Source organism: Chenopodium album, chromosome 21 (genome assembly GCF_948465745.1).
Source record: "Chenopodium album chromosome 21, dcCheAlbu1.1, whole genome shotgun sequence".
Taxonomy (NCBI): domain Eukaryota; kingdom Viridiplantae; phylum Streptophyta; class Magnoliopsida; order Caryophyllales; family Amaranthaceae; genus Chenopodium; species Chenopodium album.
The window spans coordinates 39743660-39759758 of record NC_137854.1 but is presented as its reverse complement, the minus strand read 5'-3'; the positions used below and the strand labels follow the sequence as shown (position 1 = coordinate 39759758).

At 35.2% G+C, this 16099-nt stretch overlaps 1 protein-coding gene across 1 annotated transcript; it reads left to right on the top strand.

The window, feature by feature from the left end:
* The first annotated feature begins 451 nt into the window (after positions 1 to 451).
* On the top strand, positions 452 to 13870 carry LOC145602894 (sucrose transport protein SUC3-like). Its single transcript, XM_081659043.1, has 14 exons — positions 452 to 890; positions 1963 to 2028; positions 5648 to 5746; positions 5833 to 5897; positions 5994 to 6078; positions 6156 to 6189; positions 6312 to 6411; positions 7067 to 7142; positions 9859 to 10173; positions 11007 to 11150; positions 11312 to 11545; positions 11658 to 11721; positions 11813 to 11856; positions 13155 to 13870. Exons 1-14 carry the CDS (start codon positions 621 to 623, stop codon positions 13320 to 13322), a joined length of 1764 nt encoding a protein of 587 aa, XP_081515169.1. The 5' UTR covers positions 452 to 620; the 3' UTR covers positions 13323 to 13870.
* The last annotated feature ends 2229 nt before the right edge of the window (positions 13871 to 16099 follow it).

The following is a 16099-nucleotide window of genomic DNA, read 5'->3' as shown; positions in this document are numbered from 1 at the left end:
AACAAGGTGTTTAATAATATTATAATGCAAAGTGAAAAAGGAAGAAAACTTTGTTTTGTTGTTGTAAAGTAAATTGTTAAACACTGGTGGGATAAGGAAGCGTTGTGGACTAGAAGGGGGCATCCCTAAGTCCCTAACTGCACACACACACCGCTATCATATTTCTGATTGACCTCTAATAGGCTTTCATGTGAGAGAGCGTATTTTACTAATTTAACTAAACTTTTAATAGAATAACTCTCAAAAAACGTTCCAAACATTATGAAACGGAGGGGGTATTAAATTACTCTGATGATCACCCCTCTTCCAACCTCTCGCGATTGGACCTCTAGTCCTCTACTCGAAAAGGGTGGCTTAACCAACGAAAGACAGCAAACTTGAAACCTATTCTAACACGCGCAATTTTTTATTCAAAAAAACAAGTACTCGTACATCATCGTATCGTATTTTCAACATTTGCTCAAAAAAAAAAAACACCATAAGTCGATCTCCCAATACTTTACTTGTCAACGAATCTTTCTCCTAGATCTGCAATTCAATTCAATTCAATTCAATTGAATCTTCCCCAATTGATGACCATTCAATCCAATCGCTGAGTCTAACGAGTCAGTGACTCAACAATGGCGGACATCTCCGACTCGGTGGTGTCGATCCGAGTCCCCTACAAACACCTCAAGCAAGCTGCTGAGGTTGAATTGGTAGATTTTCATCATAATTCTCCCAACATTTCTAGGGTTGTTAATGGCGATTCGCCGGAAATTCACCGGCATTCGTCGGATTCCAGATCGGAGAAGAATAGTTTGATGAAATTGATACTTAGTTGTACGGTTGCCGCCGGTGTTCAGTTTGGTTGGGCGCTTCAGCTTTCTCTTCTCACTCCTTACATTCAGGTCTTTTTTTTCTTCTTCATTGTTATTTTAAATTCAATGTAGTGCTATTTTGTATCATAATTGCATAATATTTTATGATTGTTATTAGAGATTGGAATTGAATAATTGTGAAATTAGGGTTAGGGATTGAAGTTTCGTGTTTGTTGTAGTGAAATTATGGAGTGTTGCACTGTTGCAGTGGATAATTGAACTGGATTTATGGAATGTTTGTTCCGTGAACATAGAGGGTGTCGCATTGTTTTAGGTTTCGTGGATGAAATTTGAATTGTGGTTTAGATTAGCTAGTTGAGGACTGAAGTGGTGAAAGTGGAATGTGATCACATGGCTTTGTCGAACAGGTTGCCTCTTTGTTATGAACCTAGGACCTTATGGTAACATTATGGTTAGGCAATTTATTGTTTGTGTTGGCTTTTTTATGATATTTTTTTTTTCGGTTTTGTGTTAAGACTAAAGGAAACGTTATTGAGAAAAACTATAGATTTGGATGAGGCTAGCTGACTGGGTTTCGAAATTAGTTGGAGAACTGGTATGGAGTCATGTGACTCTGTTGAAAAAATTGCTGTAGCAATGAAATTTATGTTTCAAATTCTATCCCCAACCCAACCCAATTAATTAAATGAACTATTCATGCCAGTTTATTTACTTAGATGGATCAATATGCTGGATCCAAACCCGCTAAATTTGTTTTGGGTTTGGGTCTAGTTGTCAAATCTTGTTAGTTTGTCAATTATAGTCTATATCCAAGGCAATGGTGAGAACAGACAGATATTCTTCATACTCAAGATAGTGTTTTGGTAGTCAAGAAGTACAAGTAAAAATTAAAGGGAAATTCTATCGTAGTATCGTATTATTTAACCTGATGGCCATTTAAGCTAGAGTCGGTTCACACTGGTTAGGACCTTAGGGGGTGACAATGTGGACTTCCCTGCACCTTTCTGATTGCTTGGTTTGAGCTGTTGATTTAAAAAATTTGCTTCATGTTAATTGTTAAGCTTAATATTAGAATTGTTCTTTATTATTTTATTTGCCAAATAATATTAGTTTAACGCTGCTGGTTTCACTATCTTTGCAGACACTTGGAATAGGACATGCATTTTCTTCATTTATTTGGCTTTGTGGCCCAATCACAGGTCTTGTGGTATGTCTTTGTTTTGTAAGAATTTTCTTTGGTTTCTTATCTATCTTGATTTGCCTGCTCCTTTTCTATGTAATGTTGTATTTTCAAAACACCCCCCCCCCCCAACCAAACCCAAATCCAATATATTATTGGCTTAGGCAATACCCTTGCTCCGCTATGCTGGTTGTCATAAAATACTGTATATTTCTTAGGTTTTAGAATTTCTATTAAACAAATCTGCAATGCAATGTAGAAAGTAGTTACATACACGTTACATAGTAAGATTTGTCATTTACTACCTACTAAAGTTGGGGCATTTTCAACTAATACCTTTTTCAAAAAAGAGTTGTTAACTAATAGATTAACTAAATAGTGATCATGATCTCGTCCAAAAGATATTACTCCATAGCTAACACCTTATTTAGTACTTCCTCCGTTTTCTTTTACTTGCAACATAACCTTTAGACACGTAGTTTTAGGAGGTGATTAGTGAAGCTAAACAAACTTTTTTTTTTCAAAATAATTTTAACATTGGGATTAGAAAAGGGTAAGGTACCATGTGTAATTTATTACACTGTATAATCTCAAGCTCCACAAGGCTGTGTTGCAAGTATTTAAAAACAGAGGAAGTAATTGATAGATCCACAACTATAGTAGGTAATAAGTAACAAATATTCCAATAAAATATACACCAATTGGCTGGACAATGGATTTGATTTAATTTTGTGAATGCTCAGATTCAATGCCATCTTTAAACTTGTGTGGACTTGTTAGATGCATGTTCTCATAGAGTTGGAGGGATTCTTATTCACCCCACATCGGTAGCATACAATCTAGTTTTACAATTTGTTTAAATGGAAGGAAATAGAAAGAAGCGAAGAGATAGGGTTAGGGATAATTTCTCTTATTTGGGTAAAGGATTGGGGGAAGAGGAATGAGAGGGAGGAATCCATTTCCTCTCTCTCTTTAATAAGCATAATCTTTCTAAAATTAGAGAGCTTTGAAGGAATAATGAAGCTCACCCTTCCCCTCCTTTTCCCTTTCCCTTTTCCTTTCCCTTTCCCTTCCCTTCCTCCTCCTCTTCTCCTCTTCTAAAATTGCTGCTCTACAAATAAGGATGCAACCGCGTTGTTGGGAATGCCGATTGAATTGGAACGGGTCGCGGAGATTCACATAAACGGGTTTTTAACCTTTTTTACATTGATTATTGTAAGAAGTACTTCCTTTGTCCCTATATTTTTGCCCCATTCGACTTTTCATGGTCTTCCAGATGTGCGCACATCTCTTCATTTTCATATGCGTAAAAATCATAAAAATTTAATATTAATAAAATATACAACATGATTAATGCAACTATATCCCACATGACTATATTAGCTCTTATAAATTAATGAGAATTTATAGTTAAATGTTTTTAAAGTTTGAACAACATTTAGACAATAGGGCAAAAATATAGGGAAGGAGGGAGTATTCTTTTAGCTTAATCTGACCAATGTGAGTGGATTATATACTCCCTCTATCCCCATTTTTTTTTTGCCAAATTACAAATAATTGGGTCAAACTTTAAAAACTTTGACCGTAAATTCTCATTAATATATAAGTGATAATGAAGTTAAGTAGGGTTTTGTTGGATTCGTCTATTTGTATACTTAATTAAAAATTTAAAATCAATCTTTATAATTTTACGCATATAGAATGGAGTTATATATGTTTTAAGACGCGTGTTGGAGACCGTGAAAAGTCAAATGGGGCAAAAAATAGGGATAGAGGGAGTACTTGATTGATGAACTATTATTTAAAAATTATACCTCATTCGTTTTTTTTTTTTTAATTGCACCATTTGGGATTTTACACTATTTACACAACTTCCTTTGACCATCTTTTGTGATTTATCTGTAACAAAAAACATAGTTATGTCGGATTTCGTTAGATTCGTCTCAAAGTCTATTTTTCAATAATCAGCTTTATATAATTTTTACTTAAGTATGATTAAAGATATAAATGGCCAAAGTATTACATTGGCAAACGTGAAAAAGCAATGGGGCAATTAAAAAAAAAAACAGATGAAGTATGTTTCATTAGTTGCATTATATAATTAGTAAAATAATTTGCTCGAATAAAAAATTAGAATCTACTAAACCTTCTCGAAGCTAACGTCTGTATGAAGGCAGACAACATTAGAGGATTCATCGCCTTCCATGAGATTAGCTAACAAAATAGCTTGATTGTTTATTTGAGCGTTGATATACAAGAATATTCCTGTGAATCTCCCATCCACACCATAGAATCCCCCACATCCATTAGTTGTATAGTCAAAAGGTTAGAATGAAGGGCTCATTAAACTTTTGATAATGGGGTAAACATATGGTGGTTTCCTAAATGTAATTCCTATCTAATCTCGTAATAAAAATCTGACACATGAGCGTTTTGAGGTCAGATAAACAGAAAATTGTGGGTGATAGTCACAAAATGATTGCTCTCCTTTCCAAACATCCTCCCAAAAAGGATTATTTTGTCTATCCCTATTCTTGAACCTTATCAAAGGAATGAAAAATGTGGGTAATATAATACAAACTATCAAATTATATAACATAAAAAGAATTTAATAAAATAAAAGGCAACAAGAAGGCCAAGAACAACCCTTTGAAGTTTGAATATGATGGTAAATTGATGACTTAACTCCCATTAAAAACTCTTGAAGGAAACCAATCACAATTTTACTAGCTTTATTGTTTGGTAGTGGTGACCTCTTGTATCTTCAAGATCATGTATAATTTCTTCATTAAAAGGAGTGTGAGTGGGAGTCAACCAATGAAATACATAGTGCTAGAGATTCTCATTCTCTTGGATTGTACTGAGAGATTAAGAAAATGAGGTGTTGAGAAGGGAGAGAGAAAGAGATTACATGGGTGAATAGGAGATGAACCAAAGAAATTGGAGGGTGGCGGCTGCTTGGGGAAAGGATGCATTAAAGTACTTGGGTTTTTTGTTTCATATTGTTATATGGAGTCAGATTTAACAAAAAAATAAACACAATTCTTCAAATGGGTACGACTCAGATCACTCAGGTCGGACCCTACACAAGATCTGAGTTTGATCCACCTCTAAAACAGAGCCGGACTTTTTTTGGCAGACTCAGATTCGGACTACTTTTTATCGGATTCGGATTGTATTTTTTTTCTTCAGATTGGGTCGGTTGCCAACTAAATTACCCCTAGTATGAGGCAAACATGTGCATCATACTCCAGTAATTGATTCGTAGGAAACTGAAGCATGGCAGACACGGGATATTCCTCTCATCATCTATTCACCTAGAGGCACCTTAAAGTTCGTTTTCTTTGTTTTAGGCCGTTAGGCGATCTTAATGTACTCAGTCAGTGATCCTATCAACCTATCTTACTATCAGTCTGCAACACTGATGTAGATTGTATCAAAGTGAGTAAGTGACGGTGGTGATGGATATGAATAAATTGAGTAGAACTAAGCTTGCTGAAATCTAATAATTACTTTTTTCCTGGAGTAATGTTGAATACTTGAATTTGGTGCTTATCTGCATGGATCAGTTTCAGGTTGTTCTCAAAAGAGCTGTGATATGATATGCATCTTGTCTTTACCAAATTTCAATGCTATCTTGGTTCAGGTTCAACCATGTGTAGGTATCTGGAGTGATAAATGCACTTCTAAATATGGCAGAAGGCGACCCTTTATTCTTGCTGGATCCCTCATGATCTCTGCTGCTGTGAGCACTTGTAGATTTTTGTTATTCAGAGAAATCTTTGTGTGTTTATTGTTATGTTGCTGCTGAATTTAAGCCTTTTACTTTAGGTCATAATAATAGGCTTTTCTGCAGACATTGGATATTTGTTAGGAGACACCAAGGAGCACTGCAGGTTGCTACTGCTTATCGTTGGTTGTTTGCCATAAATTTTTTTCCCCTTTTCCTTTCCTTTTTCTTTCTTAAATCCTTTTTATTCACTCATTGGCAGTACATTCAAAGGTACTCGAACAATGGCAACTATCACATTTGTTGTTGGTTTTTGGATGTTGGATCTTGCTAATAATACTGTCCAGGTTAGTTATCTAACTTGGATCATTAGACTAGTTCTTTCTTCTATGACCTATATGTCACTTAGAATTTTGATTTGCAGGGCCCCGCTCGAGCTCTTTTGGCTGATTTATCAGGTGATTTTGTTTTATCTCTTCACAAGTTCACATTAACTTCCTTGTTACTATTGTGATCATTCTCTTTGTGTAGTTGCTTATGTACATTATGATATTTACTACTAGCGTTCTTGTGATTCTAGGACCTGAACAACGGAATGCTGCAAATGCCGTGTTTGCCTCCTGGATGGCTGTCGGTAACATCTTGGGGTTCTTATCTGGTGCTAGTGGAAATTGGCACAAGTAAGGTTTTATTTTTTTGGGAGGTTTTTGCATATTAGGATCCAAATTACTTTAGGCCTGAGAATTTCTTTCTCAGAGATAATTAATGGATCGAAACAACTAATGAGGGCCCATGCCTCATCATATCAATGGAGTGTCATAATTGTTGCATTTTTTAATCTAACTTTTTATCTGTCTGGTTGAACTGTTTGGTTTTTAATGTAGTATACTTGTATAAAACTTTGTGAGGAGGACTATTGTTTTCTATATTGACAATGTAAGATTGAAGACAAAAATAATTGTTATTAGAGAAGAAAGAAAATGAGTATAGTGAGAATATGGGTTTTCCTTAAGTTTGGCATTGTAGACGAGGTAGAAGATATCAGTTCTATAATGAAAGTCCTCTTATTGACACTCTGGCTGTCTTAATCTCCTCATTTTAAATTCTTTAATCTTCCATTCCATTTTTTCTTCCCCCATTCCTTCTATTCTCTCCTTTAGAAACAACAAACTTTAGCTTGATTACATTCAAAAATATGTCTTGCTCATTTTGTGTGTTTGGATTTTGGAGGATATATCCAATTTCCTCTTACTGTTGCTTTTCCTTTCACTTTTAATTTACTTTACTTTATATATTTATTTTTTATGTTTGTTTTGGTACTTTAATTATGTGCAGGTGGTTCCCATTTCTGACAAACCGTGCTTGCTGTGAAGCTTGTGGAAATTTGAAAGCAGCATTTCTGATTGCAGTGGTAGGTTATGGTTCTCTTACTTCTCTTGTTGCTTATATCTGCATGCTGAATTCGCTGTTATGTTATCTCTGTGAATGTCTTTGTACTTTGAATATGTTCTTCCAAGATAATTAATTCATTGTCTATCATACTTTTTTCTTTCTTTCTTTCTTTCGTTCTTTTTAATTTTGTTGTTGTTGAATCATCTGTCATTTTATACATTGTAGCTTATCTTCTTGCATGAAGCTTAATTTTGTGAGCCTGTTCAGTATGCCAGTATTGTTACCTTATCTGCTTGTGTCTGTTGTAAACTTGTAACTTTTTCCTCTATATCCATTTGTCTTTACCTGTTGGAGAATAATGCATGTATGGGTTATGCTGTTAATCACCTACAGAATACTGTTGCTTGCATCATGATATGACTGAGAAATTCCAACTTTCTATTTGCCCTGTTTCATGACAACTCTTGAAGATATGTTGGTTTTTATGCATCAAAATATCTCATGCAGTCATGCATAAACTATTCCATTTCCAATTTTTCCTGTGACCTATTTGATTGAGGGAATATGTAAGGGAGTTTCCTGTTGTTAGCTGCTATCGTATTGTTACTTTGATTGGCAGTTATTTTGGTGCTATTATGCTGATTGAATTCTATTTTATGACAATACTTTGTGAAACTGAAACTATTTCATTATATTTGAGGGTAATTTGCTGAGGACTAGGTACCCTATCATGATTCTTTTTAAAGTTTTTAGGCTGCTTCTGTAGTTTTAGAGCAGATGAACTGATGATAGAAAGAAAAATGAAAAGAAATGAAAAAAGAGGAAGGTCTAAGCTCCTTCTCCCTACTGGGACTCTATTGCTGCTGCTGAACCCTGAACCACCACGAATCCACGATCGTCATCTATAATCTTGTATAATTTTTTTGGTTGCACCTAATGCCTTGTAATTAACATCCATCAATCCATGAGGAAAAATGGTGTGTTGTTGAGGTTAGATTGTTAGGAGCTTGCTTACATCAATTAGGCAAGCCTTTCATCACCGTCTCATGTGGGAAACTTGATGGAAAAGGATGAAGGGGTCGAGGATATGTTGGGATTGTGGTTGGTAAATGATGCCGGGTATTAAGACAAGCATGGTTATGCTATTTTCTTTTCTATGTTAGTATCTTAATTTGGCTCAATAGTGGTGAACAGTGGGGAACCAAGCTAATGTTATGGTGGTATAATATCGTATTGGAGGTTGTAATGGTTTATTTTAGGTATTTTGAGCTTATTCCTGGATTTATTACTTATATTTGACAATAATATCCCAATCATACCGGTCTTCTTTGCATTATCCCAAGTATGCTCTATCTTATCTTCGCATAACATTTTCCCAAGGCTTGATAGCATTCGGCTTGATAGCAAAAAAGGGAATGCTGTCAAGCCCTTGGGAAAATGTAGGAGCAACGAAACCCTTGAAGCGTATAAGGAGGCTAAGAGTAAGGGTAACGAAGAAGGATCTCGATATAGTTTTTATTGATTTAGAGAAGGCATATGACTAGGTGCCAAGAGGCAAGAGGGGTACTTTGGTGGGTAATGTTGAAGAAAGGTATTTCACGAAGGTACGTGGACCTAGTTAAGGTATGTATTGGGATGTGTCAACAAATGTGAGGACATGGGGAGGGTTGACAAAAGATTTTCCTATTACAATTCGGTTGCATCAAGGCCTGTGTTAAGCCCTTTTCTTTTTGCAACAGTTTTAGATGAAGTAACCAGGCCAATTTAAGATGTGGTTCCATGGTGTATGTTGTTTGCAGATGATATCATTTTGGTGGATGAAACTAAAGATGGGGTTAAATTGTTAATGCCAAATTGAAGCAATGGAGGCTTGATGGTGCTTTTTTCATTTCTTAATTTAGAGTGAAGATTTCATCTCTGTTTGTTGCTTTTTATGATGTCTTGGAATCAGCACTTTGCATATCTGATAGGTCTGACCAAATTCTTGTGGAATTCACATTACATTAGTTAAAAACCGTTATTCTGTTGTCTCATTCTCATACACGAAAATTTAGTCTTAGTTGGGTAACTAGTCTAACTTGTAACTGCTTATTGAGATTCGTTAATTTCTTCATAAAGAAAAAAAGATAAGAGGTGTTGAGAAGTATATATACGTAATTTGTAAATATAAATGAACACATCACTTGAGCTACAATGATGTAGTGGAATCTTTCAATTTTGTCCCATTTATTTTGTGACAGCCACGATGCATGATGTAGCACCTGTTGGATACTGCTTCTAGTAGTCTATGGTAACCACTGATTAACGAACAACTACTTGTAAGATCATATGCATGTTACTCTTCCACCAACTTATGAGGAGCTATATGGGTTTTTGTTTTTGTTATGCATATGTCATGCTTTTGCTTTATCTGTCTATCTCCCTCTCTTTATTCAAAGTAATTAGAGGAGGGAAGGAGGAAAGAACAGAAAATTAAGAGAGGGCAAGAGAGAGAAGAAAAGGTTAGTAAATGTGCTCTACTGTTGAACTTCTGACATGACTTTGCCTACTTATTAAACCTATCTATGTTCCTCTGCTTCCACAAGAATTCAAGTCATTGGGTTTAAATTGACAATCACTTTTATAGTCCTGATTGTACTATTCACCATATTCTAAGAAATTGCCAAATATCTTTTTACATAATTGCTATTCTATACTATAAGCAGACTCAAAGGTTTCATATGTGATGAATGCAGGTCTTCTTGACGTTATGTACGCTTGTAACTCTTTACTTTGCCGAAGAAGTTCCCCTAGAGGCAGGTCCATCTCAGAGACTATCAGATTCTGCTCCATTACTAGATGACTCTCAACAACCATCAACGGAACTTTCTAATTCAAAGCCCCACGATAGTAATTCGCTGCCTTACACTGAGAATGGTGATAGGAGTGAAGATAATCATGATAAAGGTTTTAATGACGGACCTGGAGCTGTTATGGTCAAGTTGTTGACTAGCTTAAGACATCTACCACCTGCAATGCATTCAGTGCTTATTGTAACAGCTCTCACTTGGGTATGCTTTCCCTACTTTTATATTCCCTTTTTTTTTTGGGGGGGGGGGGGGGGGTTTGGGGGTGAGTGTTTTGAGACAATTTCTAAATCCTATATATTTGATGAGGTTGAGAAAGTGGCCTTATTAAAAGTATTTCTAGTTCTGTTGCCACTTGTTTATCTCCTTTAAACTTACCTTCTATCTAAAAATAATCAAAGTCGAAAGTCATGTAATATCAAAATACTTGTCGACTTAATTGGGCAACTAGAGTTATAGATATTTTAGGGTCCGTTTGGCATCGCTGTGGTTTTCTGTTTTTTGGTTTTTTGTTTTTTAAAAGTATATTACGTATGTTACATAATGGATCAAAAAATATTTAGACTTATTAAAATCATGATAATTTTGAAAACTGACAAAAAAAAAAGTGAAAACACCTTTTTCTTGTTTCCTGTTTTTGGTTTTTTAGTTTTCAAAAAAACAGGAAACTGAAAACCAAAAATGATGCCAAACAAGCCCTTACTTGTCAACTTCGATTTTTTTTTATTTAATCAAAGTGTAAAGAGCAACAAAGAAGGCAACAAGTCTCTCAATATTTCATTCTTGAAGTGTTTCCTTTTCTTATACCCTCCAATCTACATAGCCCTCCATTCAATAATAGCATGGGTCAATAGTTATTAACACAAACTTTGACAGCTATTTTCTTTAAATGATATTTTTAAATAGTTTTGACACTATTTCTCTGTAAATAATTTTCCTGTGTAGTAGGTTTAATATGTGAAAGTGAAATAGAATGACATTATATTTACAGCGAGTCATAGCGTTCCCCAATAAAAATATTCTACTCTGTTATGCAGGTTTCCTGGTTTCCCTTTTTGCTTTTTGATACTGATTGGATGGGAAGAGAAGTCTATCATGGGGATCCTACTGGAAATGCCTCTAAAGTAAAAGCCTACGATCAAGGTGTCAGAGAAGGTGCTGTTGGATTGCTTCTAAATTCAGTAAGAGCTAAACATGTTACATTGCTCTCTCTGGCTAATGCAATTTAGTGACATAAATAATTGTTACTGGTGTTTATTCATGGAAAATAATAATGCTTGGACCCCTTTTTCACCCCTCTCTAGTGAAAGCTTATAGTTTTGTGTCCTTTGCATTTTTGTAGGTTGTCCTTGGTGTCGGTTCTTTTCTAATCGAGCCCATGTGCCGGCATCTGGGGACCAAAGTTGTGTGGGCTTTGAGCAATTTTATTGTATTCATCTGCATGGCTAGCATTGCTGTGATCAGTTTTGTTTCTCTCAAAAGTTACTCCCAAGGTGTAGAACATGTGATTGGAGAAAACTCATCAACCAAGATTGCAGCCCTAGTTATATTTGCCATTCTTGGTTTCCCTCTCTCTGTAAGACTAAGTTTTCTTGGATTAATTGAATTCATTTATCATCTTTAAAAGAGATATATTTGGCTAATGTTGTATAATAATCTCTCTCCTTTGAATCTCCCCTACATGCCAGATAACTTATAGTGTACCCTACTCTGTCACTGCATCAGTGACTGCTGATTCTGGAGGTGGTCAAGGTGTGTATAATAGGGTTTCTCTCATGTTATAAACTTATAATTATAAGCTTTGATGCCTACTTTTTCACTCTGATTATTTGCATTTTTATAGGATTGGCACTTGGAGTTCTGAATCTTGCAATTGTTGTCCCTCAGGTAATTTGCATTGTTTTCTCCTTCATCCTATACTTAGCTGGATGGTGAGGCTTAGTTTTGTACTAAGCCCTAAAGTAGTTATACTAACTCTGTTTCATAATGCTTTTAACATATACTGTTTGCACAAGATTTAAGGCAAAAGAAAGTGTGTAAAAATGGTGGGTGTGTAAGAAAAAGGTATATACAGCAAAAGAGTGAGGAAAAAGATGGGTGGGCTGTAAGAAAAAGGTGAATAAAGTAAGAGATAGTGGAAGGCTTAAATATTTGGTGTAAGAAGAGCAAGGGGTTTACTAAGTATGGAATGCTAAGGACATTATGAAATCAAATAAAAGGGGATATGTTAGAACCATTATCAAACGGAGGTAGTGTTTTTTCTTTTTTTCTTTTTTTTTTTTTTTTGTGCACATTTGTGTCAATAAGAGAGAAATTAGAAATATAATCACCATGTTGAATTAGTTACTTTTCCTTATTATAATCTGCAATACACCGTAAACTCTCATGAAGATCCTGTTTTTGTGTCTACTTGGTAACTTAGCCGGAATTTAAATCAATGGCTGATGGTTTTTCTTCATGGAGAGTCACAGGATCTTAGGAAGTGAACTATGTCTTAAACTTTATTTGTATTTATTTGTTAATTACAGTGTAAAAAATAAAAATGATGTGTCAGTTTTGCATCGTCATTTCCTAATTTTATGAAAATGTATTTCTATATTTCGGCTTCCCTTATCGTGCAAACATAGTTTGTAATCATATATGAGTAGCCTTCACTGCATATTTTAAAATTTAGTAAATCTATATTGTTAAGACTTCCAAGGATTTGAGTTATCTTATTAAACTTATCACAGCAAGTTGATCAGGCATTCAAACCTGTGGCATATAGAGAAATAAAAAGAAACAAACCTGTGGCAAATAGAGAAATAAGAATCTAGTAGCCTGTGTTCAACCTTCATTCATAAATGTGTTGCCATCATCTATTTCAAGCTGACAAATAATGAATAGGAATGGAAAAACATTGCTTGGCTGTCTTTTACCTTTAGTTTTTTTTTTTTTTTTTTTTTTTCCTCCTCCACTTCACCCCCCTCCCCAAGAACACACACACACACAAAAAAAAAAAAAAAAAAAAAAAAAAAAAAAAAAAAAACAATTATAATAATTAAAGAATAAAAAAATACAGCTGCCTATGGCGCTTTAATCAACAGGTGGAAAAGGGTATGCGGAGAACACAGTAATACGAAGTAGGAAGAAAAAGGTTCTTATTTTTAGGAGTATATTCTAAACCGATGTCTGCTTGATTGTAGATGATTGTATCACTTGGTGCTGGGCCATGGGATGCCCTATTTGGTGGAGGAAATGTACCTGCATTTGTTTTGGCCTCTTTAGCTGCACTTACAGCTGGTGTTGTTGCAACATTGAGGATGCCTAATATTTCTGGCAGCTTCAAGTCAGCTGGCATGCATGTTGGGTGATAGCGTTTCCCTGCAATGAGCCTAACAAACAGAGTATGTGATTACCAGCTGACACAAATGCCAACCAGGTAGAATGCATTAGAGTGATTCCCTTACTCATATGTGCAGCTTATCGTCCTACAGTTTTCATCTAACACGATCATTCAATTCATTCTTTAGCCTCGTTTTGGCATTTGTAACTTATAGTTAATACATAGGGCTATCGTTGATACTTGATAGGAACTTAAATTTACATATAGGAGGTGAGCTACTGAGCTGTGCTACCCCGTGTAATTTTACGTATAAAAAGGGTAAAGGGCATGTCCTCAACCCACTTATAGGCGGAAAAAATATACAATTTTGTAAATGATGTTAAGCTCTATGGTCATCTAGAGCACTAGTTTTGCTGCATTTTTTCTCATCCTATAGAATAGCTCCTTGCAATTAGATATTTAGGAGGATGCCTGCTGTGATGGCAAGGTAAATCTGTATTACTGTACTTTTTTCTCCACTTTGTACACACTATACACCATACGGAGTATGAATTATGGTAACTTTTGGGCACTGTAATATTATGTCCTATTCTTCTCCCTTTTTTTTTCTTTTTTTTTGCATGCTTTTCTTGAGGATGTAAAGTACGAATTTTAACTTAAACAGTATTTGTACAACGATGTGCAAGAAAAGTTATGGTCTGATCTAATTTAAATTTTCCAGGTTAAATTTAATCTGTTTGATTCTCTTGAGAATAAATTATAAGTTGATGAATTAAGATTTAGGAATTAGCCAAAAGATGTATGAGCAATTTACTTCGTATAACTTTGAGATGAATGTCGATCATAAAATTGTGAAGGTAAATCGATAACAATTTCAGCGTACGATAAATTGTGGTGATGGTGGAATTAATAATGTACTGAGATTATATTTTATTTCAAGAATGCGGCATGTCGATACAGTAGTGAAACTCCAATTCTTAACATGTGTTTCTTCAGAATTTTCATTGCATAAAGGTATTTTTGATTGACCTATATCGTTAATCTTATAGTGCATGTTGTCATGGGGCGAGTGTAGATTACCTACACAACGCTTGAATATCTGACATTTGATCCGGCCAGCTTCCCCAACGCTTGAAATTGTTGGCACAAATGCCCTCGTTGTGGTGCTCAGCGACTCGCTCTACGTCGCTTCCTAGTGTAGCAACGTATCACTTGAGCCACTCTCGTACAACACAAGTGACATGTACATCTAACACACTTGCCTAACGATGAAGCTACCTAATGGCGCAACCCACCCCTCCTTAACACCATATCATGAGTCCTCTTCAACGTTGTTGCTTATTGCTGTTCACCATCTTAGACATGTAGTGCTCACAACATAGAGCTCGTTCTCCTACTCCCATAGCTCACCGCCAATGCTAAATTGAGTGTCCCACCAAAGTACTCTAAATTTCGTCCCAAGCAACAAGTTTGCTCTTTATATCAGCGCTAAACTGGGTTGTGGCAGCTTCCCTACACCGCGATTTAAGATGTTGGTCCTCCATGATGGTGAACATAACACCTTCCCCATATTCACAACAAGTACTATACAAGTATACAACTATTACTATAAGCATGAAAAATACATGCAATGACACTTATTTGCACCTAGAATCATGTACCAATATTGACACATTTCAAACATAAATCAATAAAAATCCAACACTTTTGAATCATAATGTTATCTTATACTGAATTTTACATGGTATACTAGATTATATGAATTGTAAATAGAATCGCATGATGCCAAACATGCACACAGTCAATTTGATTTACATCTCCTCCTATCTCTTTAACGGTGTGTTTAGATAGAAGGAAATAAAGGGAAAGGAAGAGAAAGGAAATAGAGGGATGGTGTATCTTTCATTTGAATAAGAAATATGGAGAAATATGGAAGGAAGGGAATTAGAGGGAAAAGAAATGAAGGGATTAAATTGAAAGAAATTAATCCCTCTAACAATGGAGAGATTTGGAAGGAAAACTTCTCTTTCTTCCCTCCCTCCCTTTCTCTTCCTTCCCCTTCACCTCCCTTCCCTTCTTTTCTTTCCAATTTCTTTATCCAAACACACCGTAAGTGTGTGTTGTCTTACCAGGCCAATTTCATTTTCTATATTGTCTAGGGCCTCATTCTCAATATCCTTCTTTATCGTCAAGGAATAATAATGTTACCAATATACAAGTAATAAATTTTAGGGAGATATTAACTTTTTTCTCACGTACATTACTTTTTGTTGCACCAAGTTTCTCTCGTGTATGTAAAGTAAAACATTACTTGAGAACAAACAATTAGAGACGTAGGGAAATCAAATGAAAATGTTAGGAAGAAATTTGTTGTAAGTCATAAATTTGTGATCATGTTATCAAAGAGATATACTCTCCAACAACACACATTATCTCCTCAATTGTTTAAATATAATTTGGTATCTTTCCTAAAACTTTGGTGACTAGCTAGCCTTTTATATTAAATAAAACACAAATAAACAAAGAAAAAATATTAATAATAAAAAAATAGTAGTCGTATAAATATCGGAAATTGAAGAAAGATATGGAAAAAGAAAGAAGGTAGAGTGGTACTATATTACTATAAACTAGTGGTTGACGAATCACTATCGAAGGAGAGAGGATGACGCTAAGGTTAAGAGGCACATGGGGATCTGTGCTCCTGCTTAGCTAGCTCACCACACCACAACTAGGAGGCCATGTGGATGGGAAGATTCACTTCTTTCCCTTATTTATATATTTATTTTAAAATACTCTTTCTGTTTT

Bases quoted from the DNA above. Each gene is read 5' to 3' on its own strand.
- LOC145602894 (XM_081659043.1), top strand. From the start codon at position 621: ATGGCGGACATCTCCGACTCGGTGGTGTCGATCCGAGTCCCCTACAAA. The intron at 10,174-11,006 runs GTATGCTTTCCC...TCTGTTATGCAG, and splicing joins TTGTAACAGCTCTCACTTGG to GTTTCCTGGTTTCCCTTTTT. The intron at 11,722-11,812 runs GTGTGTATAATA...GCATTTTTATAG, and splicing joins TGATTCTGGAGGTGGTCAAG to GATTGGCACTTGGAGTTCTG.